This window comes from Dermacentor variabilis, chromosome 3, assembly GCF_050947875.1.
Source record: "Dermacentor variabilis isolate Ectoservices chromosome 3, ASM5094787v1, whole genome shotgun sequence".
Lineage (NCBI taxonomy): Eukaryota > Metazoa > Arthropoda > Arachnida > Ixodida > Ixodidae > Dermacentor > Dermacentor variabilis.
The window spans coordinates 132771114-132795411 of NC_134570.1; the positions used below are offsets into that span (position 1 = coordinate 132771114).

The following is a 24298-nucleotide window of genomic DNA, read 5'->3' on the forward strand; positions in this document are numbered from 1 at the left end:
TATACGAATGCTGACAATAGAAGGAAAAAAAGACTTCAGCAAACTAGCGTTCATTTCTAACTGTATTGAAAGCTGTTATAAAGCAATATTATACTGCGAAAATTTCACAATGCTTCCACTATTGCTTTGCAAGCTTTTACTGTGGCGCTATTACGTGGACTAGAATCACTCGAAAGCGTCATGTGCACTAATTAACGTTGACCTGGGGGAACTAGATAATTCACAGATAGAGATGCCTACGTCTGTGTTCTACGTCCCATGTTCGCGTACAAACCTGCACGCTTATTCTTTCCTTTTAAGGATAGCGACCAGCTGTTTCATCAACTTTCATAATCGCGATTTCCACTTATTGTATAGAGATATACTCCTCGTTGTAACGCCCTATGTGAAATTCAGAGTATTGAAATAAATAAATTAACAAATAACTAAATAAAGCAAGGAAAGAAGTTAATCCATCCTTACGCAGTTTGATATTGCTATCGCGATCGTTACGCAAACAAAACGCCAATGGCAGATGAAACTGAAGCGACACGGTTAATTACTAGGAGCGCCTCACAGAGTCAACTCAGGGAAACCTTCATAATAAAAAAAGGTGCTACCACGTGCGAACGAGCTAATCAGCACAGACGTTGCGTCGTTACAGAGCTGAGACGTGAAGTTGATCTTAACAAAATACTAGCATGCATCCGTCCACATGTAAATAAGCAGAAGGCTAATAAGCCGTCCAAAGATTTCGTTATTACAACAACATTTATGGCACTGCCAAAAACAACACCAGCCCTAAAGATATGCGTGTTAAATTTAGAAGCGCGACGAGCCATCACGTGCATAAAGTTCCCCGATCGCGAGGCAAACGACAAAAGTTCTGCTATTCCGAAGGTACGCTGTCTTGCGATCACTTTGCCAATAGCGGTTGCGTAAACATAACGCCTAGAGCACAAGTACCGAAGTCTAAGCGACACGGTTATCACTATGGCCACGTGAAAGAAACAGTCAACTGAGAAAAGGTTTCCCTGTTACATACTAGAAAATACGACCACGCGCGAACGCCCAGTTAAGTCACCGCAAATGTTTCGATCGTCCAGGACAGCTAATGAGTAAGCTTCACTTGATGTGACCAGCACACTGGAATCCGATTACGTCTAAGTAAGCAGAAGTCTAACAAGTCGCCCAAAAGTTTTCATGTTCCAGGAAACGTGCATGGCACTGTTTGGCAGAACAATATGGCAGCCCCAAAGACAGAGGTGCTAAAATTCAGCAGCTTGGCCGGTCATAATGTGCAGCAAAAGCAAGTGCCTTGACCGTGATACACATGCCTATAAACGTTTAGCTCTTCCAACCGTAAGAAGATGTACGATTGCTTTGGCAGTCGTGGTTACACAAACAAAACGCAAACGAAGCTCAAGCAAGGTAATTTCGGACAGTGCGTGTCGGGAACAGTTATTATTATTAATTTTTTTCATTATATTTCGGCACTGTTGAGGAAAGACACAACGATAACTCTCGCGGTTCCATCTTCTGGGCTACGTGGCAGGAGTTAGCGGCTCTTATGTTTCTGATTCAGAAATTTATTTTTGGCAGATCACAACCCTGCACAGCAACCATATAGGACAGAGTAAGCACGGAAGCTTACAGAAAAGCAGTACGATGCCACCAAACGCAGTATGCAGGAGCACTACGGATGGTCAATCGCCGATTAATGTTACCATTGCCGCAAACCATGGGGATAGACAATGCCCCTGCATTCGATTACGCGCAGACATGACGACACCCTAGTCGAAAAGATTACAGGGCTACTAAAAGAAAATAGAAAAACATTGACTCCATGAACTGTCACCCTTTGATAGGCCTTGAGACGTACAAGCGCCTCGGAGATGGAACTCGAAAGCGCGCGATGTAAACGTTCCCCAGGAACTGACAGACGTTCAAGCTGGAACTGATAAGCACAGGACGCAACCACCACATTGTGAGAAAACGCGCGAACTGAGCGTGTGTGAGCGCGGAGTGGCACCAACCCACAAACCTTCAGGCATTCCAAGCCTACAGAGAAGGGCGCAGAGATCCAATAAAACAGTAGCGTTAAGTCATGTGACCGACTACGCGCAAAGCAACCGAAAGCGTCCATGTAAGCGGCAGTGGCGATCAGTGGTGAGCGAAACGGCTAACTTCAGTGGCTCATTTCACTGAAATGAACCGGTTCATCTGAACAGCTCAGCGGTTCATTTAAACGTGTAACCTGTGTTATGGCGCGCGGCGCCTACGACTCGTCTCGTTTCCTTTTCTTTTTATGCCAACTTACGTTCTCTGCTGCGCGCAACTTTCGTTTTTATTTTCTTGAGCGCACGCGCAATACTGGCGATCGTTCCGTCATGAGCGAGGACAAAAAAAAAAGAAGGGGTCTGAGACAACACATCATTGGCCTCTTTTTATTGACGGGCTAATGCCGCAGTCTCAGAAAAGGACTACACTGACGACTACACTAACTGCACAAATGAAGACCAGGACGTAAGCTGTACGTTCACCTGTGGCCTTTAAAGGGAGGAAAGGCTTAGTCTTCGGCGTATTCTTGCACCATCGCATGATGCGCAATCGGTGAGGGTCGTGAGACGTCGTTCGAACAGCAGCAGGCAACGAACGGCGCCAAGTTTTGCCAATTTGTTTGCATCGGGCAACTCACTACTGGCCGTGTGATCGAGCGGAGTCGCCGCCTGTCGGGCACTGGTTGAAGCCCGATAGCGTGGATGGTGCGTCGCATCATCTGCTAGTCGCTACTCGTTAACATCTGCGCGTGCGGTGCAAATCTCCTCTAAATCCTGTTTGTTCCGTAGTTGTAGCGCAGTCATAAATGGCGGTATGCATTTTTTGACATTTTACAGGCTTCTTTGGCTTTGCAGTGTAGTATTGGCACTGCTATAACATCAGTGACCGAACGCGTCGAGCGTGCGATGCGCCCTGCATTCGTCACCATCATTAAAGTTTTATGGTTGCACTGTGATTCAAGCATTTCTCAATGAGCATTTGACGTGGTTATAAAGAAATGAAGTGTAGTCGCTGCGATACCTGAACGCAGCGGTTTAGCGATTCCATGTGGCGATGTGTTGATCATTCCGAAATGTTTGTGATATCACGAAATACTAAAGAGATTGTGAGATATCATTCAGCAGTAGGAAAGGAAATCTCAAGGGCTCATATGAGGCCGCAGGATACAATTGACCTTAGGCGTATAACGGCATGAATGTGATTTTGGTAAGCAGTTGCGCAACCATTCTTAGTTGTTTGTGAGTTGCCTGTATCGTTCGATTCAAGCAAAGCCACCACACATCAGTAGGCTAGGCCAGGAAAAAGAACCGCCGGCCGTTTATTGCGCTTCGTTTTATAGCGGCGGCTGCAGCGAGGGAAAGGGAAAAGGGACGCTGGCTTGTTATTGGGCTGCTCGCGTGATAGCTACACCCCATATAGCGCCCTTTTATCGTGTGGAAATGCCACTACGCAGAAATAACGTTGCCTGGCAAGTCAATTTTCGCGCTTTGGTACTTTGTGTATCCATTACAAAAAAGATGGAGAAAGAAAGTACTGCGTGGAGAACACATTGTGGGGATAGTTGGTTCATAGCTTTCAAATTACGAAGTGCCTACAGAGACAGCACACCAATGAAGAAACAGCAATGACAAGGCGGCTTGTCATGTCATTGTTGTTTCTTCGTCGGTGTGCTGTCTCTGTTGGCACTTAATCTTTTGAAAAGTATCGCAAGATGATCAAGTGTAACAATGCAGTCATTAAATACAGGACGTCATAAAGCTTAGTTGCTGGCGGCTAACAGAACACGCACTTTAGCGGGTTGCTGTTAGTTTTACGGGAGGTAGTAAACATTATTTCCACAAAAATGAAAACAACGCGATATGGTTGGCATCTAGGATAAGGCAAAATTATTCGCACCATTCTCATGAACGTGAGGGTACGTGAATGGTGCCCTCGAACCATTCTCATGTTTCGACGTTGTGCAAGGGACCATCGCGATGCAATACTATCTAGCTTTTACCTCGAAGAAAAGAAAAACACGGGAGGGAAGTCACATGGCGATGCTCCACTGCACTATCACTCACAGTGCCGTATGTTGTTCTACTAAAATTATTGAGTATCTTGTATTTGACAGACAATACACAAAGAAGTAAAAGTTACTTATGTATGCCTTCGTGCGGTGAAGTAGAGTAACAATAGATGGCTGCTTTAACTTCACTGTACAGGACTACAGGAATTCTTATAGCAGTGCAAGAACAGAAGAAAGTTGAGTTCTCCAACGGCAGCGCCAACAGAATAGGCTGAACGCAAGCCAAACGCCAACAAAAAGCACCATGCGTGTACAGGGACTGAAACTTCGGTTTGCGCTCCTCCGATGATTAGTAGGAATATTCCATATATTTCCTGCAAGAAGGTAGCATTAGAGGGCTACAGATAATCAGTTCAGTGCAGTCAGGGCGTTTCATTGCTCACGCATAACCGCCGCCGTGTACATTTCAGTGCGCGCCGCTATAACCGCCCATCCGCACTAATGCGGTGACGGTGCTGCCACCTATAACCCGATCTCGCGGCCAATAGGACGCACATAAACGAAAGGGGCTGCCGCGAACATAGAACGCATAGAGCAAGAAAGTCCGGGTAGCGCGAGTCTGCCTACGCGTGCCACCACTCCTCGTCAAGTAAGCGAAACCATGAAACCCAGCAAAAGAACCGGCTCTGACGAAACAGTTTTGTACGACTCACTGAACGAGGGAACTGGCTTGCTCTCTCTAAAAGAACCGCCGCTCACTTTTGCTGAACCGCGGCTCACTCGGTCTTAGAAAGAGTGATCGAAAGACAGCCGAAGCGACTCTTGCGAGGAAAGGTCGAGGGGGGGGATTGCAAATGCTTTCTCGCACTGCTAATAGAAGGCGCAGAAGTGGCGTCCACCAGAAGACTCGGCTCCGACGGAACTGTAGAGTTAATATAACCAACCCAAGAGGAAAAGCTGGCTTGAAAAAGGGGCAACCGCTAGGGCTCCGCCCTATTGCTACTTGTCAATATTGGCCTCGAGCTCCACCACTGGAAAAGCTGGCGCCACCGTCGACGTGACGTCCTATGAGGGATCACGTGGGCATAGCGGCCGCGTCGGCTGCTTCGGGAGCGCCGAAGCGAGCTGAAAACGAAAGTCTAAATTCCCTCGTACGCTTCGGTCCTCATTTAGCGGCGAGATTTTCCCGCTTCGAGTGCCTCCTTTACAACGCTTGAAAGCACTACAATAGGTAGTGGCTGCCTTGGCACGCAACATGGTAGGCTACTGCACGGTGCCGCAGTGCCGGACGTACGCAACGGAGCCCGATGTCAGCCTTCACACATACCCACGGGACAAGAGGCTTCGTGAAGCTTGGATCACGAAACTAAGAACCGGCAAGCAGCCATCGGCTACAGCTCGTGTGTGCAGCAAGCACTTCCGCGAGGAAGATTTTTGCTACGGCGTCGGGGCTGCGATGTTCGGTGAGTAGCAGAAAGCGCGCACGGAGACGGTCGCCCGCGCGCGCTGCCCGGCTAAAGACGCTTATCACTCGCAGGCTGGAAAAGGCACTGGCTTTTACGAGGTGCGATACCATCTCGGAACCTTCCGGTGCGACCTCTTGATCGTCCGCTCCGTCCTCAGCGTCCGCAAAATCGACTGCAGATACGTAAGTCATTGTTTAGACTCGTTGAATGCAATATCTACACGACGTTTGCTGGTGGATGTGCATCGCGAGCTAAACGCTGTGGCTGCGGCTCATTTGATGTGTGCTGCATTTATTGTAGCAATAATTTTCTCTCAACCAAGCTTGCGTTCTTCTGACGGAAACGCTATGCGCTAAAAAAACAGCGAAGTGCTGTGCGAGCCGAGATTCACAATCAATACCCTGCCTACGGTGGCGGTTTACTTATGCGTAAATGTTCGTATTGCTCCTGGTTTTATTGACACGAAGGCTCAAACATTTGATGCACATGTGTACCAGTATTGTAAACAGGCCATTTAATTGTAATTATGGCAGCGAGAAACGAACAACAGATAAGCCCTGTGAGGCATGTTTGATCTTTGCTCGGCCTTCCCTGGTTCTCGCATTTCGAGGGTATTTCAGCTAAAAACAAGCATTTTTGCATCATGCTTCATGATACTTGTAATCTTCCGAGACTAATTTCTACTGCGCATGGGTATTTTATTTACTTCTGCTCGATCAGAGTCCATTGCAGCTAGAATACATGTTAAGTTTCAGTGTGTGGGCAACAAGAGAGCTTCATGCAAGCACTATGCCAAACTGTAAACGCAAGTCATTGTCGAAGGGTAACAGCACCTAAAATAACTCATTTTTCCCAATATGCAAGATCTGCTGTACAGTGCATGACCAGTTCTCATGGTGTCAGCATATCAAGAAAAAGGACCTAGCTACAACTGTACATTATAATAAGCTTAAAGTAGTATGTAAGGAAGTGCTGTTGCCAAATCTTGGTTATGATGTAATGGTGAATCCCAATGTTCTGATAGTTGTGCCAAGATGCTGCGGTCTTCACCAGACTTGGAGTAGTGATGCAAAATGTGGTCACCTGTACTGTAAGAAATGTGGCCGTTAACTAACCCACTGGAGGAACAATTTGTGCACATGTCTAAAAAAGTACGCACGAACTTCAAATGGTTTATAACATGACTAGATGAGAATGTGTAAAGTTATCAGTAATGATAAATACTATGTCAGTACCTATAAGAATTATTTTCGTAAATCAGTTCTGCAGAAACCTGCAAGATGGAGGAAAGTAAATAAATATTTCCCTCTAAAAAATTGTTTTGTATGCGATGAAATAGTATGATAGCAAAAGTAAATGTCACCATTCTTTGCAGCCAGTTGTGAAGCATGCAAAGTAAAAAAATCGAATCCACACAAACCAAGTATTGTTAACAGTTCTAGTTAGAAAGGAAAGAATGTGAACATCTCTACCTTTAGCTTGAAATGTTGTTGCTGTGCTGTGGTAATACATGCTCTTCTATATACATTTAGAATTGGTGCTTAACCAAGTCATTTTGCTTCATATTTGTTGTGGGTAATATGCTATGTGCTTTAAGTGTGCACAGAGGACAGACCTCTCGTTTACAGAGGACAGACCTCTGGCCGAGACCTTCCGTAAAGATGATCCTGCAACACTGGCTGTTGACCCCCAGGCCAGCACCAGCTCACCCCCCATTCACACTGATGAAGAACAAGATTCCAGTGAAACCTGCAGCCAAGGTGCGCTAAGAACAAAGGTTAATCTGTATTTTTAATTCATGGGAACACCCATAATAATTATTATTTTCTACTTCAGCCATACCTTCCGAGGTCTTTACAGTTACGACTGACATTGGTGTCCAAGTCAACACCCTTGACGTAGTGCGGAGCCAGCCACTAAGCATTGCTGCAATCCAAGATGAAAAAGCCCTCAATGTTCTTACTGGTCTGCCCTGCTTCCAGCTTTTCTACAACTTGTGTGACCTATACACAGATTGTAGACTACTTTCACATGCAAAGGGATTTTGCATCTCAAATGAAGACGCTGTGCTGCTCACGTTTATGAAGTTGCAGCACAACCTGACATTTTCAGTGTTAGGTGTACTCTTTGGTGTTCATAGAACCACTGCAGCCTACATCTTTAAAGCAAGTGTGACAGTCCTTGCAGCAATATTGCGAGAGGCAGTCTATTGGCCAACAAAAGAAGCTGTCGTTGACAATATGACTGTGTACTTTAAAGATTACACCACTGTACGCGCAGTACTTGACTGTACTGAGATACCATTGCAGAGGCCCAAGGACATGGAGTCTCAGTTGCTGACTTACAGTTGGTATAAAGGTACATGCACAGCTAAAATTCTTGTCTGTGAGACACCAGGAGGACACATCAGCTTTGTCAGCAATGCCTATGGGGGAAGGGCATCTAATTCCTTCATAACTAAGGAATGTAGAGTGTTGGAGAAGTTTCTACCTTCTATAGACAGTGTTATGGTAGATAAGGGTTTTCTGATTGACAAATTATGCCTTGAACACCACATTAAAATGGTGCGTCCACCTTTTTTGAAGACCAAAAAGCAGCTTTCAAAAGATGATGCTGAAAGAAATCAAAGCATTGCTGCAGCACGAGTTCCCGTGGAGAGGGCAATCCAGCGAATGAAAGCATTCAAGATTTTGGGAGGAAATGTAGGAATAGAACTTTTTCCTTTTATTGATGACATTGTGCAGATCATAGCTGGAATTGTGAGCCTTTCTAAGCCAATTTTCAGTGATGACAAGTTTTTAAATTAGGAAATTATTTAATACGACAGAGCACGCAACAGAGAGGCCACGTAAACAAGCCTGCATTTATTTTTGGTCATTAGTCGCACCGTCTAGAGAATCTGTAGATGCTGATGTCCTTAATTTTGCTAACAGTGGTTCAGAGGTGAACATGTATGTGCATGAAAACACTTTTTTGATGTAAAAAATCCTCTCTAAGCAACGATCTTATTGCAGATTACTCACAATATAGCTCAATAGTGCAATGAATGCGACACTAGGGTTGTTTGTACAGTCTGCACCTTTGCAATCAATTTTCTGTTCATTATTAAAAGCAATGTTCACATCTTGAGTTTTTTAACGAGTTACATACGGGAGCACATAAGACTTAAAAAAATATACAGCTCGCTCTGCAACAGTGCTGAAAAAGTCTCTATCAAAATTAGCTGTTAGCAGCAGCACATTCTCGCTGTCCAGAAAAACAAAGAAATCAGCCATCTCTACTTCTAGAATACCCATTTGCACTTGAATTTGGCAGAAATATCTACTTGTTTTCTTAAGGCTAAGGTTGCCGTTGCTCAGTGTTGTTAGCTCCTTAGCCTTAAACCTTTCCAAATTAACTGGGCATTTTACTTCTAGCACTCTGGTAGCACAGCAGCTACAAGTAACAAGTCCATCTGGACTTGCTCCAATACAAGGGTTTTCTTTGGAAATTACAAGGCCTATGCTTTGTAGTTGGAGATTTTGGTGTGTTGTTGTGGCTAAGTAGAAGTCTTTTGCTGTGTTCTCAAGCAAGGATCCTCTTGACATAGCTGGAGTTTGCACCGTTTGTTCCTTCATCACTGACTTAAGCAGAGGGCGCACGTCATGAGGGCCCATTCTTGTTTTCAGTGTATGCACTCGCGTGTACACAGAGTAAGCAATAGATGCTGTTATAAGTCCTTTCCTGTAGAGCATCCAGTGTTGTGAGTTCACCTGTTGCTCTGTCAAATGTGTGATTGTCTGAATGTTTGATTGTGTGAATGTCTGCTGCAATTGTATATAAATGTCTTCTGTTGAAAGTGCCCCCGCTTCTACTGCTTTGATGACGGCTTCTGTCAGTGCTGGTGGCCTTGCTACGCAAGACTCTTCCTTATTGTGCTCCAATATTTCTCCACATGCACTGTGTTCATTTGGCATTGGGGTTGTATTTGCTGCATCTGCAGCTCTGCAGTCTTGTTTGCCACTTGAAGATGAGCGGCTGGCTACATCTGCTGGATGCGTGGGGTTTCCTGGAATGCAAGCACATTGTGTAAGTGCCAAAAGTCATGACCGCAGCTTGACAAAATGCCGCCACATGAGCGTATGGTATATTGTTGTGCTGTAAAGATGGCAAGCATAAGTACATCAACACTAAAAACAAGAAACAAATACAAACCGTGCTAATGTCATTTGTGTGCCACCTTGTGTGTGCAGTGCAACAATACCGCATACAGTGATGCCATATCAACTAGCCCCAATCGAAGCACTTCTGACAACACATGTACAGTCCAATTTTGCTCATTGTACATAATCTGCCTTGTATTAATGTTTAGACTCTATGACTGTGACTGGGAATTATGTCCACAATTTGTATAAGTAGTTGCTCTATTGTTTTGATTTTATTTACACCTGCAGGTTCTAGTAAAAGATGAGTACATGTAGTGCATTGGTCATAAATACAGTTGGCTCATTACCAAAACTTCATTTGTCTGTGTTTTCTTGTAAGCATGTGCTCTAATGTGAAACTGTCAAAAAAGTTTACAGGCCATGGAAGCAGAGATTTAGTTGTAAAATATTTGTTTTAACGTCTTCCTGCAGCTTAAGTGGATAACACAACACAATAATCTTGCAATCCACTACCCATGCAAGTTATGTTTGCAGCAACCAGCACCAAAGTGTGTAGATAGCATTAAGTGGTGTATGTGGAAGAATCTGTAGTCAGCCTTACAGGTTCAATGAAATGTACATTGCAGTCCACTGTTAAAAGGAGCAGGAATTTTAGTGGTGCTACTCAATTGCATGTCACTGCAGGTTTCAAAGTAGCTGGGTTTCCTGTTACTAGCAAGCAAGGTGAAGCAGCAGCAGTTCCTCTCTGAGTGGTTGCACAGTGTGTTAACAAGAATTGGCTAGTACGAAGAGCTGGAGTGCTTCTATAATGAGCGCTTCTACCAAATATGTTCTCTCTGGCAGTGGGTTATACATTTCTTGTAGTTGGCATTATCTGTGCACAAATGGTGTTGGTAGCCAGTCATGACTTAATGGTAGTAAAGGTGTACTTACTGCTTTCACTGTGCCTGAATGCTGTAGAACTGTAGGGCAAAGCATGCAGCAGCCTGTTTAAGGTGTCCTCAGTGGGAAGCTTCACGTGGTCGCTCTTCGCCTGAAACATTTCAGGAATAAACATCTGTATTTTACTTGGCTCTGCTTTATTTTACTGCTGCTATAACTTTAACGTTCCATTAACCAAGTTGAAAGTAATTTTTGTTTACCTTTTTTGTACAAGGAAGATCCACAATCTTCCTTGGCACATATTTATCTTTGACACCTGCCTTGAGCTCTTTGCCCCACAGCTGAGGAAGATCAGTCGAAGACAGGATGTCAAAGGTGTCCCTTGCATTAATGTGCAGGAGGAGTGCAACCATGTGCTTGCATTTGTGCAACCTGAATGAAGACATGCAGAACCAGCTGTTAGCTTGGAGTAATATACATGCTTACTGAATCAATCGATGCCATACTAACAGCCATATACACCCACAGAAATGATATTCGGTAATGTACATAGAGTGGTACAATACATGGTTATATTGCGCTCAGTTTTACAAACACGATACTAAGGAAGGACAGGACGTGGACGGACGAAGCGCAAACTACCAACTGTTTGATACTGTTAAAGAACGCGCTTATATACAAGGAGATATGGTGCGGGGGGGGGGGGCTACATATAAAAAGATATGACAAGGTGACGACATGTGATTATAGTTTGGGTCAGGCATACATCCTTCACATGCACCCGTTCGCCCTGGCTAACTCGACCTCAGCTTTGATAAGCACGATGGACGGAGTGCTTACGCACGTCTCTTTTTCTTTAGCTATCGCAAGCGCCTCCCATATTTCTCGCTCCGTTTTTGTTTTTGATGTTCCGATGACTGTGGTGCTTTCTATTAGCGGGGAGCATTTGCACTGTTTGCAATGTGCGGCCAAGTTGCTAGGTGCTGTCAGAAGCTGGCACGTGTATTTGTGCTCCCGTAACCTATCGTTTAGACAACGTCCAGTTTGCCCAATGTATACTTTCCCGCAGTCTAGTGGGATTTGGTAAACAACTGAAGTAGCGCATTCCACGTACTTTTTTGCGTGCTTAGTCTGACAGACCGTACCACTAGGGTTGGCCTCTTTGGATCCTGCGTTCACCTTCTTGCACATGCCTTTTAGTTTTTGCGGGGCGGAGAACAGAACTTGAACGTCATGGCGTTGGGCTGTCTTTTTTATCCGATGTGACAAGCCATGGATGTAAGGCAACACCACGCGTTTTTTCAATTTTTTCTGTGTTTTCTGCCTTTTCCTGTTGGCTCTGATTTCGGGCAACAAGTTTTCACAGATTTGCACCACCATGCTGTTCGGGTACCCACTGTTTCTCCCCGCTAATAGAAAGCACCACAGTCATCGGAACATGAAAAACAAAAACGGAGCGAGAAATATGGGAGGCGCTTGCGATAGCTAAAGAAAAAGAGACGTGCGTAAGCACTCCGTCCATCGCGCTTATCAAAGCTGAGGTCGAGTTCGCCAGGGCGAACGGGTGCATGTGAAGGATGTATGCCTGACCCAAACTATAATCACATGTCGTCACCTTGTCATATCTTTTTATATGTAGCCCCCCCCCCCCGCACCATATCTCCTTGTATATAAGCGCGTTCTTTAACAGTATCAAACAGTTGGTAGTTTGCGCTTCGTCCGTCCACGTCCTGTCCTTCCTTAGTATCGTGTTTGTAAAACTGAGCGCAATATAACCATGAACGTTCACCAACTAGCCCCCTTCATTGCTTTACTAAGTGGTACAATAGAATGCTGCTAGCTAATAACGTAGCGGTGCTTTCTTGTGCTCAGAGACATGCATAGGTGTGCGGTCATTTTACTCACGTTTGTTGAATACTTCAATTCTAGTTGAAAAGAAGGGTAACTGAGGAGGCTAATTTTGTTAGTGACAACCATATGAAGCCAGTAGATAATGAAGTCAAGAAAAGCAGGGGTAGTAATTTGTAGTTTTTCTGGTTGGATTATAACAAGAAAGTGGTCAAATTATTCTATAAGATTTGTAATATTGTTTAAATATACGCTGAAAGTGATCAAAGGATTTCATAAAAAAGTACTTTTAAAATGTAATGCTTCAAAAAATTTGCATTTTAGTATTTACACTTTGTTTTTACCCTGCTTTGCAGCTGCAAGTTGCTGCAATAACTTCTCTGTCTTTCACGGAAATTTCCAGCTCATGCGGGTCCTTGTTTAGTGCCGACGTTTGGAGAACAAGCCCAGGAAACGTTATTGTGGCATCTTTCTTCTCCTTCACATTGCATTCTACCACATGTTTCGATTCGTAGACTGCTTCTCCTTCCAACAGCAGTCGCGAAGTCGTGAAGCTTTGGTCTATGAACGCGGTGATGCTCGATAACGGCAAGTTCACTGGAATGGAAAGGAAAGGGTAAGAAGCACATCTAAAAAAGCATGGCATATGCTGATGTTTGTATTAGCACCAAACAATTAATGTACTGTATCAAGAAAAATAAGCAGTGGGGAATAGCTCGCCGAAAATACCGATAAATATGCAGTGTGACACAACTTGACAAATAATAATATTCAAATGTCCAAGAATTTATAAGAAACGAAATATAAGATTAAATTGTCACGACGGCACATCAGCTGGAAAGGCCCGTAGGCGTCGAAGTCCCTAGTTATAAGAAAAATATTTTTGAACAGCTCTGACAGTGTCCAGGCAACAAAGGTTGCTTCTGTACAGCAAAATGCGCATATGCAGCGGCCTAAAGCTCGCGGCACGGTGCGAAAACACGCTCGCAGCGAAACCGAAACTTGATGCGCGGGCGTGCATGCAGACGCTCATTCGGTCGCAGCGAACCATTGCGGTCGCTGCACTGTGGTTTCATTCTGTCATGCTCCATATCGTTATACAAACAGCCCACTATCAGAACATATTTCACATAGTTAGCTCTCGGCAATTGCCTACCTTTCACGCAAGAAGCCGGCTCGGGAGATTCCATCGCGGCGACCGCGCGCAGTGGCTGTTCACTGTTGTATTCTGCAAAGATATAGTGTCTGTAGACCATTCTGTGCTTTCTGCTTGCCTAGGATTATTATTTAGACAATAAAAAACGTCTTTCGTTTCGAAAGTACTTACAGAACTGTCCGGGAGAGCTCCCGCGTGAGTTTTCAGCGAGCGCTGTCAGCAAAACCTATGAGGAGCGCGTCACGTGATCCCTCATACTACGGCAGCGAGGCGCTTCCGATAGAGGGCGACTCCGTAACTCCTCGCCGCCAATAGCTAGCGCAAATGCTATTGAAAGAGCTTAAAACAAGTATAGGCCACCTTATGCTTTGGCGCTAAAGAAAAGTGTACCTGTTGGCTTGATGAAGGTCATGCGTGAATACTAAGCTTACAGAAAACGCTTGATAAGAACGCATTTGGTGTAACTCACGAAGTACGCATTCATTCAATAAAGCATGGCGCGTGTTCCGGTTTCGAATCTCTTTTATTTGTGTTTTCCTGGTCGGGATAGTTTCGTTTGGTACGCGGTAGGTTTGACGTGTAATCGCGCGACGACATCGGTTGACGCGATGGCACCTTCTTGCCTTTTGTGCAGGATCAAAGCCCAAGACGCCTCAGGGATTTCCCTTCACATGTGAGTAAACGAGTGTATCTTCTTGTTCTGAACAACACGCCAGAATACACTTTTCGTGATGCATCGCAATCATTTGAGTAGTATCACAGGGTAGATATTTTTTACCTATCGCTTTGTCTGCAAAGTATAAATAAAGAAGAGAATGAACATCCTGATCGGTGTTTTTATTTGCAAGTTTCCCTTCAGTAATATGAAATTGCTGGGCAGGTGGATCAGCGCAACCAGAATTGTGCTGGCGAATCCAATAGGAAGTCATAGTTCATTGCACTGTAAAGCATCATGCTTCTATAAGGCCCACAAAAGCAGGACACTGAAGCCTGATGCTGTGCCGAGTGTTTCTATGCCAGGAAGCACTCAACAGGTGAGTACCTAGTACGGATAAAATCGAGTGCAGGAACTCACATTATTATTATTATTATTATTATTATTATTATTATTATTATTATTACCGTATTAAAAGTGTGGCCTTTTATTAACAGCGCAATACTTTCAATACTTCCTTGCATGACATTTTATGTGACATCTTTTCTGGTCACAAATGTGTCGAGCGCATCTATTTGAATGATCGACTCGGGGCTTGTGGCATCATTCACTTACAATATATGCGATATGCTATGTCTTTTACATATGTATCTATAAACTGCATATATGCACATGAGACCGCTACGGACATTTTCAATGTTCGATTTCTTTTATATAACGTGCACATACGTAACACTCGCATCATCTCAAATACCACTAAGCAGCTAGCTGGGACACTAATTTTTGTTGCGTAGACTCACAGGTAAAATTAAATAGATCCTGAGGGCAGCTCCAGCTCCTTTTCCTTAAATCAGTGTCTACATGGGGTACGTGACAAAAAGAGTTTTCTCGCGCACTGGTAATTTTGGGGTAAATTTATGCAAGAGGACCCATCACAATGATGTATCAGTGTATGTGTTGTACGTCATAGTAAAATGTGCTTTAATTTATCAACTGGGGATGAGTTACTTTTGTGGCTCATTCACTCTAACTTCAGGGCAAGCTGCATTCGTCAATCATCTGTTCTGTATTGCAAATATTCAACGAAATATGTTTCCTTGTTGTTATGGAGTAGATATGCAATGACAAGTCCTTGTGTATGCTTCAAAGGTCAAATTTAGGGTCTAAATTAAAGGAGACATCTCTAGTCGCAAAAAAAAACAATCAAAATCGGTGAGTGCCCAATTTCAGAAGTGCATGGTAAAGAAATTGTGAGACGTGTCAAATGATTTTGTTTAAAGAAAAATAAATGCTATTTCAAAATGCAAGAATCTGTAGCGGACAAGCAAGTCTACATAGGCAGACTAAACCTAGATAATGCGAGTATTGGGAGGGCGCACAATGGGTCAGGAAATCTTTTGTTTTTCTGCGAAATGAAAGCTGATGATTGTCATGACATGGAGTCACATAATCATCGTGGGACTGCTGCTTCACACATTCATAAGCAAACCAAAACATAAGCCGCGCATGAAAAAAAGAATTTGATGATGCTGTCTCCCCACTGGGGTCAATGAAAATGCATCACATCGAATGTATACATATGAGACACCTTGTGAAACAATAAAGGAAAAATTCAATTTAAAGCTATGGTATTTGCCGCATAGTTGAGGGAGGCCTTGCACCCGTACAGTAGTTACCAGTGCATTTAAGAAATTGAAAGCATCCGCGATGACAAGCATAATTTTTAATATTTTTTTCTACCACTTCAAGTGCATCTACCAAGTGTTACAATGCTGCACGCATACATACCAATGATCTCGCAGCAGCACCTGCAGGTGAAAGCCAAAATCAGGTAAAGTGCTGGCGTATTTTCCGAAACCGTCAGTCATGAACAGTGCAAGAAGCAGGCACGAGAACTGCATTTATTTCCACAGTTCCCCGTTTGGATTTTCTTTTCTTCTTGATTAGACGATGCCTATACCTAGACAAAGCAGCTTCGTCATGCTTGGCTCTTGGCTTGAGCAGCTTCCTCAAGCCAAGATGCTATGGAGGCACATGCAGGTAATAAGTAAGAAGCAATGACATTGGTTTTGAACAGTCAGTGTATTTCTTCTCTTACCCTTAGGCTGCCAGCACACCTCAAACAGCCACCTTGACTGCGGGTGTGTCACGCATGTCAGCAAAGAAGCTTTTGAGAGTAAGCCGCAGGAAACGAAAACCGCCGCTTCTCCGTGTAAACGATGCTCTTTCTTTGATATGAATCCTGCACATCGTCACGGCAGTTCCCCTGTGCAGACTCCACCAACAAAGACGCCGCGGAGGCCCATGCTAGTAAGAGGCAAGGAGCAATGGTACTGGTGCTGACAGAACTCCTTTTTATTTTTTCAAATCTTTTACGCTGTAACTATAGGTGAGAATTTCACAGAGGAGCCTGTAGTTAAGCTACTGTTGAAAATGCTTGAGCATTACGGGGCAGTACACTCACTACAACATGTTATCTGCTTTTAAAAAAAATGTGCTACATCCCGGTTGCACCGATACCTATGGTGGTGAAACTTCTTTCATTGCAGGCAGCAGCACCTCCTCGGCATCTCAGACGGAGTGATGATCATATGAATTCCACTTTTCAGTCTCCAAGGACAAAGCTTATCGACACAAGCAAGACATTGTCTGAATCAAGACGGAAGCTGAAAGGAACAAAATATAACGTTAAAAAAGAGCGAATAAGTAGTAACCCTTAAATGACTTACCAGTGAGATGAAGGAAAAGCAGCTGATCTTTCCTGAAGGGGAGCTGGTACTGGAATAATTTGATGAGCTAGCGACGGAGCTAATTAAATATTGGAGCACCAACACCAGCCGAGCAAAGAGTGAATAAGTAGTAACCCTTAAATGACTTACCAGTGAGATGAAGGAAAAACAGCTGATCTTTCCTGAAGGGGAGCTGGTACTGGAATAATTTGGTGAGCTAGCGGCGGAGCTAATTAAATATTCGAGCACCAACACCAGCCGAGCACGAGGTTGAAGGCACTGTAGCAAAAAGCTTCGCAAGTTAGCAACAACATTGTACTGCCATTCACCCAGTACCTACAATTGCGTCTCAAGCATCTTCTGCATGCTGTTACGGTTGGCGTGTACCACCTAGGGCAAAAAGGATGCTGAAAGACCATGCCTAATCGAAACGAAGGATGGATTCATAATTTGCTATGGTTGTCTCGAGTGTTTGCTGGTCTGACAGGCGCCCCGCAGTGGTGACCAGCCCCTTTGTGTGTGCGACTCTTGGGGAAAACCCTTTCCGCGAACTGTACGACTCTAGGGGAGACCCTTTCCGCGAACCAAACAGAACCTGCGGGTTGCCGCCAAAGGAGGCAAGTACGTGCAACGTCACCTGGGAGAAGGCATCAGCCGCCCATCCCTGATCAGACTCAGTGGGTTGCCGCTAGAGGAAGCAAGCACGTGGCACGTCACCTGGGGGAAGACATAAGCCGCCCATCCACAATCAGACTCAGTGCCTGTCACGTGACGTTGACGTGAGCAAGATCCCGCCTACGGTTTTAGTAGGCCTATTTAAGGGGCCTCGCAATGCACTTTTCAATTCATTTATTCTCTTCTTCCTATCATTCAGCAACAATTGAATAAACAGGGGAAGTTTCGCACTAGAAATCGTCTCGTCCCTGTCTGGTCGCCATAGTCTACCGGACGTCTGCAGCCCACCGACAACGCCACGCTACCCAATAGTAACGCCGGTCGAGGTTTGAGAAACAGGCGTCGCAACAATGCCCAGCGAACAGACAATCCGTACCTCGCTGAAAGTAGTTGACGCTTGGCAAGAGCTTACCCACTAAGCTTTTGAACACCAGAAAGAATTCTTCAAGGAAAAGGATGGAAGAGAGAAACTCTGCTGTGCGATGGCAGATGGCATGAGCATGATGAATTGATGTTGACACCACAAGCGGCTGGCTGATAGGCTACGGCGAATTGTGCAATGGCCAGACCCCAATCTGAACAGATTACACAAGCCTAGCGGAAGATGCACTTTATTTTTATGTCAGCGGGTGTTGCTTTCCCATAGAAATTACCATTTGCTTAGTTTTGGGCAAAAATACTCAGTGGAGAAATGCTAAAGAACGGTATTAATGAGGCCATTGTTGAGCTCACGAAGTGTTCACTCGATGCAGTTGCCATCTTATGTGATGCCCTTGCTGAAAATTTTGCAATGCCAAAATTGCTGGGGTGCCGTGTCCGTGAGACCAGCAGATACTTCGTCAAGACATCGTTCAACCACCCTGTGGAATCACTAAAAGAAATGTCAGTGGTGTTTTGGTGCAGTACATGGCCTCAAGCTGCTCAGAAATCTCATTGGAGACAAAGTTCTGGGAAGCGCCAAATACAGAGTGAGGATAAGGTATCTGGTGGACTATTATGCAGTCTAGGATATGAATTCTATTTTACAGAAACGTAAACGGCGCTACATTGAAAAACTGCTAGACTTACAAGAAACTGAAGGCCTTCAGGCAGATAACAAGCTCAGAAGGGCCCACATTGAGTATTATCACGAGATAATGAAAGTCCGACTGGCTGCGTAAACATTCAGTTGGTCGGTTACAGAAGCAAGGAGCCGACACAGCAACTAAACTTGCAACAGTTTTGGGGGTGCGTTGGGACATCAAAGGTTTTTGCTGGTGGCGATCGGTAAGTCATAACGGAAAGCAACGTTACATTTAACTAACAATCTGCTTTTTCCAGATTATTTGACATCCTGAACTCCTAGAGGCCAAGAGAATTGGAGTTGAGAGCTCTACCTGAGCAACAACTATGCTGCACCAGAAAATAATTATGCTGCATTTTCTCATCAATCTGATGTACTTGTGACAGTCATCTGGAGACTTAGCTTGCACGTCTGAGAAACGTATGTCAATAGTTAGTTTTGCATTCACCTTGAAAAGCGTAGCCGATGTTGCAGACAGGCTTTTCAAGTCAGCAGAGTGTAGATAAGTCCGGAACTTCCACTTTTCCGTGAAGTAAATGGTCAATGCACAATCAGACAACTATTAGGAAATGAAATGTCATAAATACACATTATAAATGCAACAAGAATAAAGCACAGTTAACTAAATTTGGCTGCTCACGTTGTTGCAGTTGGTGGTGCCACACCTGGAATCATAGGATTGATAGGGTGCACCAGTTAAACAATTTGTTAGGGATGGACAGTCGATGAATTAACCTGCCAATTAATCTATTAATACTTGAGAGACGAATTTTCAATCGCATTTAACCAGTCGACCTCACATGACCAAAATCAGGCGAGCGCCGCCATGACGTCCTCACTTCTCCCGCACAGCTGCAGGGAAGGAAACGAGATCCGACTGCACCCACAGACGCACGAGGCATGTGAGACAAAAATCTGCTTAAATATTTAGTTGTATTTCTGTTGATGTGGCCTAGCACACGTGCATGTACATCATTCTTTTTCATAGAAAAAAGACTGATGTGTCCCGGCAATACCAGTGCCATACAGGCGCATATCCTCCGCAGCTGGCATGACCGTTAATAAGCAAAGCAATTTTCTATGCCAGAACATGTTAACAAGCTTCTTTGCTTTACAGGCAGACCTGAAGGGACGTTTGCGTTTAACCTGCTTGAATATCTACTTGTACATAGTGTCATTCAAGCAATACCAAAGGGGAATGTCCGCTTATATAGCACATAATATTCATATTTCAAAGTGCATGTAGCACGACAAATCAGCGGCTTTGACTTTTTTAGCTTGTGTAGGCAAATCCATGGAGCCTATGAATATGTTCATAAATTACCAGATGCAGATTAAACAGTATAAATTTTTTAGTCGCCACCCAACACTAATATATTTGTTGCGGTCTTTTAACCTTTTACTTAACTTTATATGCTCACCGCACATGACAGATTAGTCATACAGCTAGCCCTTCATCCCTGGCATTGGCTGCTTAAGGAAAGCATAAGGAAAAGAAATTAGAGGAAAAAATAGTTGCGGGGTATATCCATTAAGTGTGCCTCAACAAAAGTTGGAATTTGAAGAATCAATACTTTCATAAAATATAGGACACGCATATGAACTGTGAAAATTCAGTACCCATGGAAATTCATTAATTCCGTTGTGTAATAAACTTGTAATATTCTCATTGTTACTGCGACATTTGCACATACCGCCTCAGCCAAGATCACCTAGAAAGGTTTTCCAGTTGTGTGCGCCATCGCGGACGGTGGAACAACAATCCTTTTGCCATGCAGCTTCGCTACCGTTATGGCAGCCTCCTCGTTCAAGCTGATGTAAAACCAGTGAAAACTGAAGATGTCGCTCCAGACCTAGAGGGCCTTATGACAGTGTCACATCAGAGGTTGCAGTGGAGCTAGGACGCGCGGAGTGACGAAGCCCTTTCACCAGAGGCACCTAATATTCTTGAGGTAGCTGAAAATGACTATGCAAACCTCAACTATGGCTTGACAAATTTCAGTAGTGCGGTGCAGTGCATTGGAGACCTCATTGTCAGATCAGTGGAAAAACGTGTAACGTGCTCTACTTGCACTGATATACTTGTCAAAGATCACATCACTAGTGTACTAATGTTCATCAGAAATATTCAGGGACTCATCATGCCATCTGCTCTGGTGCTCCATGTGCTTCGCATTTCTGAGAATGTCTTTCGTAATAAGTTGGCCAAAGTTAGAAAAATGACAATGCAGCGGATGGTGCTACTAAAGCTCCGCCAGTTTTGTGAGAGGCAAGAAAGTACCCTATCACACCTTGAACACTACAGAGGCAACCCTATGCATGTAATTGGATTAAGCTCATGCAAATACGTACTGCATAATTCACCTCAGAGAGCAGGAAAAAAGGTGACAGAACACTCAAGCCGTACTTATGTGTCAGCACTCCTCGCACAGAAGTACGGCTTGAGTGTTCCATACTGTTCCATACTGTTAAATACTGTTCCAGCACCAGTAGATGCTATGCCCACACGCAACTAATAGTAATTTCAAGCAACTATAATCCGTTTTATACAGAGCAGATAACGGAGAACTTGCGCAGGTAGTGCAGTGCGAGACGTTTTGCACTGCATGTTTCAAGTTCAGTAGCTCTAGATGTGCAATATTTCCTAAAAAATATTTTTCTTCATTTGTTACAGCTGCCATTTGTAGACGCAAGTTCATGTCAAATTATGTGTAATTTGTGCCCCTTAGCCCTTCCAGTTCGTGGCATACTGTACGTTTTGGCTGTGAGTGAAGTTGCTCTGGCCACTAGTCGCAGAAGTGTGTCACTCCGTTCATTTGATGGTAATTAGGTTCAGAGTTTTGAAGATTTTCATGTACTGAATACTACTCATTTCACTGCGTGACGCTACGAGATCAAATCTTACACTGAGTTGCATGGCACGTACTTACCATCTTTTTTTCCATTATGTGATGTAATTTTAGGTTTCTGATGTGAACAGTGAATGAAGCGTTTATATAGCATTCGTAGCGTTTCCTTCTAGGCATAAAATTGAGTATGTAGAAAATGAGTGTGCAAATAAGTAGACATTTCAAGCAGCACAAAATGTATTCATGTACAAATATGACACTTGTGTGAACACTATTTCAGCTTATGACAACTGCAAAGGCAGAGAGTTTGTGTATGATTTAAGTACACGAGCAATTTTATTAAGAAAAGAATATAAATGATGGTGTAGGCAAATAGTGACCAAGTGATAAAATGTGAGCTCTTAAATCTATAATCATGAACGCAAACTGATTGTATTTCCAGGCTCCTTAAGATAATTATTAAATGCAATGGAAAACGCAGCAAAAGGGAAACGAAAATTGAAGATGCCAGAATTTCTTTTGCGTAATTTAAAAAGTAGTTTTTTCTCACTACAGCACCTTTTTAAAGCATTACTTTCCTCATTGGAACACTTTGCTTATGACAATTTAATGGTCGCTCTGCTTTTATAGAACTCACAGTGCGAAAATGAAATATATATATATATATATATATATATATATATATATATATATTAAGCAGGAACTTGAAGGAAGTTCTGTAAATATGTGTGCGAATAAAATATGTGTACCATGAAAGTGTGAGAAAGCACCAATGTATAACTGTAAGATAACTTGCATTGACTTCATGAATTAGAATTCACAAATTTGTTTTCGAAAAGGGGAAAAGAACCTGCAGTTGCTCTTGCTGAGCGAAAAGTGCTGTAGTTGTAGCTTACAAAAGTACAATTTGAGCATCCTACTTTTCAAACATGCTGTTGGGTGTTAAATAATTTCAATGTGCATGATTTTATACAGAGGGTGTACTTTATGCGAGTCACCAGCTCCAACTTCGATGTGATTCTTAGAGCAAGATCGACGCTCTTGACATATTTAACGACTGTGCTCTGATTTAGCTTTTCTGAGTGAATATATTCTATTCAAATTACCCTCTGATAGGCTAATAACCATTCTTGAAGCATTGAAATGGCCTTTCTTGTCTGGGTTATCTACTGACTGCAGTCACAAGAATTAATACAGTATCATTTAGCTTGGCAGATGTTGGCTCAACTGTTATAATCAACAAATATGGTCATGAAAATATTATGCAAAATAAATCTTTTGATACGGGCTTTACTGAAGCTTGTTCTAGGGATCGCAAGTAGCTCCTAATGACCAGTCTTAGCTCTTGGTACAGGCAGCTCGAGCTCGGGTCTTGCGCCAGAACGATGGCAGTGCGCACAGCGCTACATGCATATTCCCCACTACAATTACTCCTGCGGGGAAGAGGAGACATACTGGCGACCTATGGTGATGCCACGATGAGGGGATCGTGGTAAGGCTTCAGACGGCTTACGTGAACCATCTCGCGGCCACGGCGGAACTTGTCCGAAAATGGCATCACTAGTTCGACCACATAATTCATAGGCGATGTACACTCGACGATACGTTAAGGACCCTGATATTTCGGAGCAAGCTTTGGGTTAAGGATTGAAGATGGGAAGTGAGTTCGAAGCCAGACGTGAGGATGCAGAGTGAAGGACTTTGTGGGCTGATGGTTGTCGTGGCGATCTTTTTGGATGCCTTGGGTGTACGACGTGAATGGTGGAGCCAGTTTGATGGCACTATTCAGCATGGCAAGCAACTTCGAAAAGAGGAATGAATCCAGAGAAATGCGCATGACATGGTAATACGGTGTCGAGGGTAGACGATGGTTCACGTCTACAAAGAAGAAAAAAATGGTGAGAAACTTGTGCTAGCCTGAGTGGTGGTTTTATACGCGTACGTTACAAAAGGGAGGACATCGTCCCAATTCTAATGATCAGACGCAACATACATCGTGAGCATGTCAACAAGAGGGCGGTATTTATATATATACATTTAGTATATATATATATATATATATATATATATATATATATATATTATATTATAAATTATTATATATATATTAAATTATATATATTATTATATTATATATTATATTATATTATTTATATATTTAGTATTTATGTATATATTTATTTGTTTGTTTCCATTGCTAAAAATACAATGGCGGGGGCTAAGATAAAAGCTGCGGTAAGGCAGCTTGAGGTGCCCTTAGACCGCGTGTTACATGGTGGTAGTGAGTCGCGCAATCAACCATATGCAATAACATTACACATAAACGTTAAGTAGAATAATAATTCAATCCAAGAAAATTTCCAATAGGGGAACGAAGAGATTGGATAATGGCAAGTAAAACAATGGAGATAGTACACGCCACCACATTACATACACTTGGCAATACGTAAATGAAAGTGAAAATTGCGGACACTTGACGATGCATAATTAAAGGTGAAAAAAAATGGTGCTCGATTAATACTGGAATGATTAGGAGAAAGAGTAGGATGAGCAAAACTTATGTCATTACAAACATTTAACAACAGGCATGTGTGAATACAGATGAAAAAAATTACGCTTGATTCAATAATTAGTAGAAGGTTCGGATAAGTGGCAACAGTCCTGACCATGTTACGTTAATGATGGCAACGCCGGCGTCATGAAATGAATTAAGCAATCTGGGTAACATTTTCCATCATTTGCCAGGCATAGTTGGTTCTTGAAGGCGATATAAACCAATATT

General features: G+C 43.3%; 2 protein-coding genes across 2 annotated transcripts; one reads left to right on the forward strand and one right to left on the reverse strand.

The window, feature by feature from the left end:
• The first annotated feature begins 7534 nt into the window (after nucleotides 1–7534).
• Nucleotides 7535–8501, forward strand: LOC142574192 (uncharacterized). Its single transcript, XM_075683340.1, has one exon. It carries the CDS (start codon nucleotides 7596–7598, stop codon nucleotides 8319–8321), a length of 726 nt encoding a protein of 241 aa, XP_075539455.1. The 5' UTR covers nucleotides 7535–7595; the 3' UTR covers nucleotides 8322–8501.
• Nucleotides 8502–9535: 1034 nt separating this feature from the next.
• Nucleotides 9536–13614, reverse strand: LOC142574765 (uncharacterized). Its single transcript, XM_075683783.1, has 4 exons — nucleotides 13546–13614; nucleotides 12734–12986; nucleotides 10802–10973; nucleotides 9536–9562 (listed from the first exon to the last, which is right to left on the reverse strand). The coding sequence occupies exons 1-4, from the start codon at nucleotides 13577–13579 to the stop codon at nucleotides 9536–9538; spliced, it is 486 nt and encodes a 161-aa protein (XP_075539898.1). The 5' UTR covers nucleotides 13580–13614.
• Nucleotides 13615–24298: the final 10684 nt, after the last annotated feature.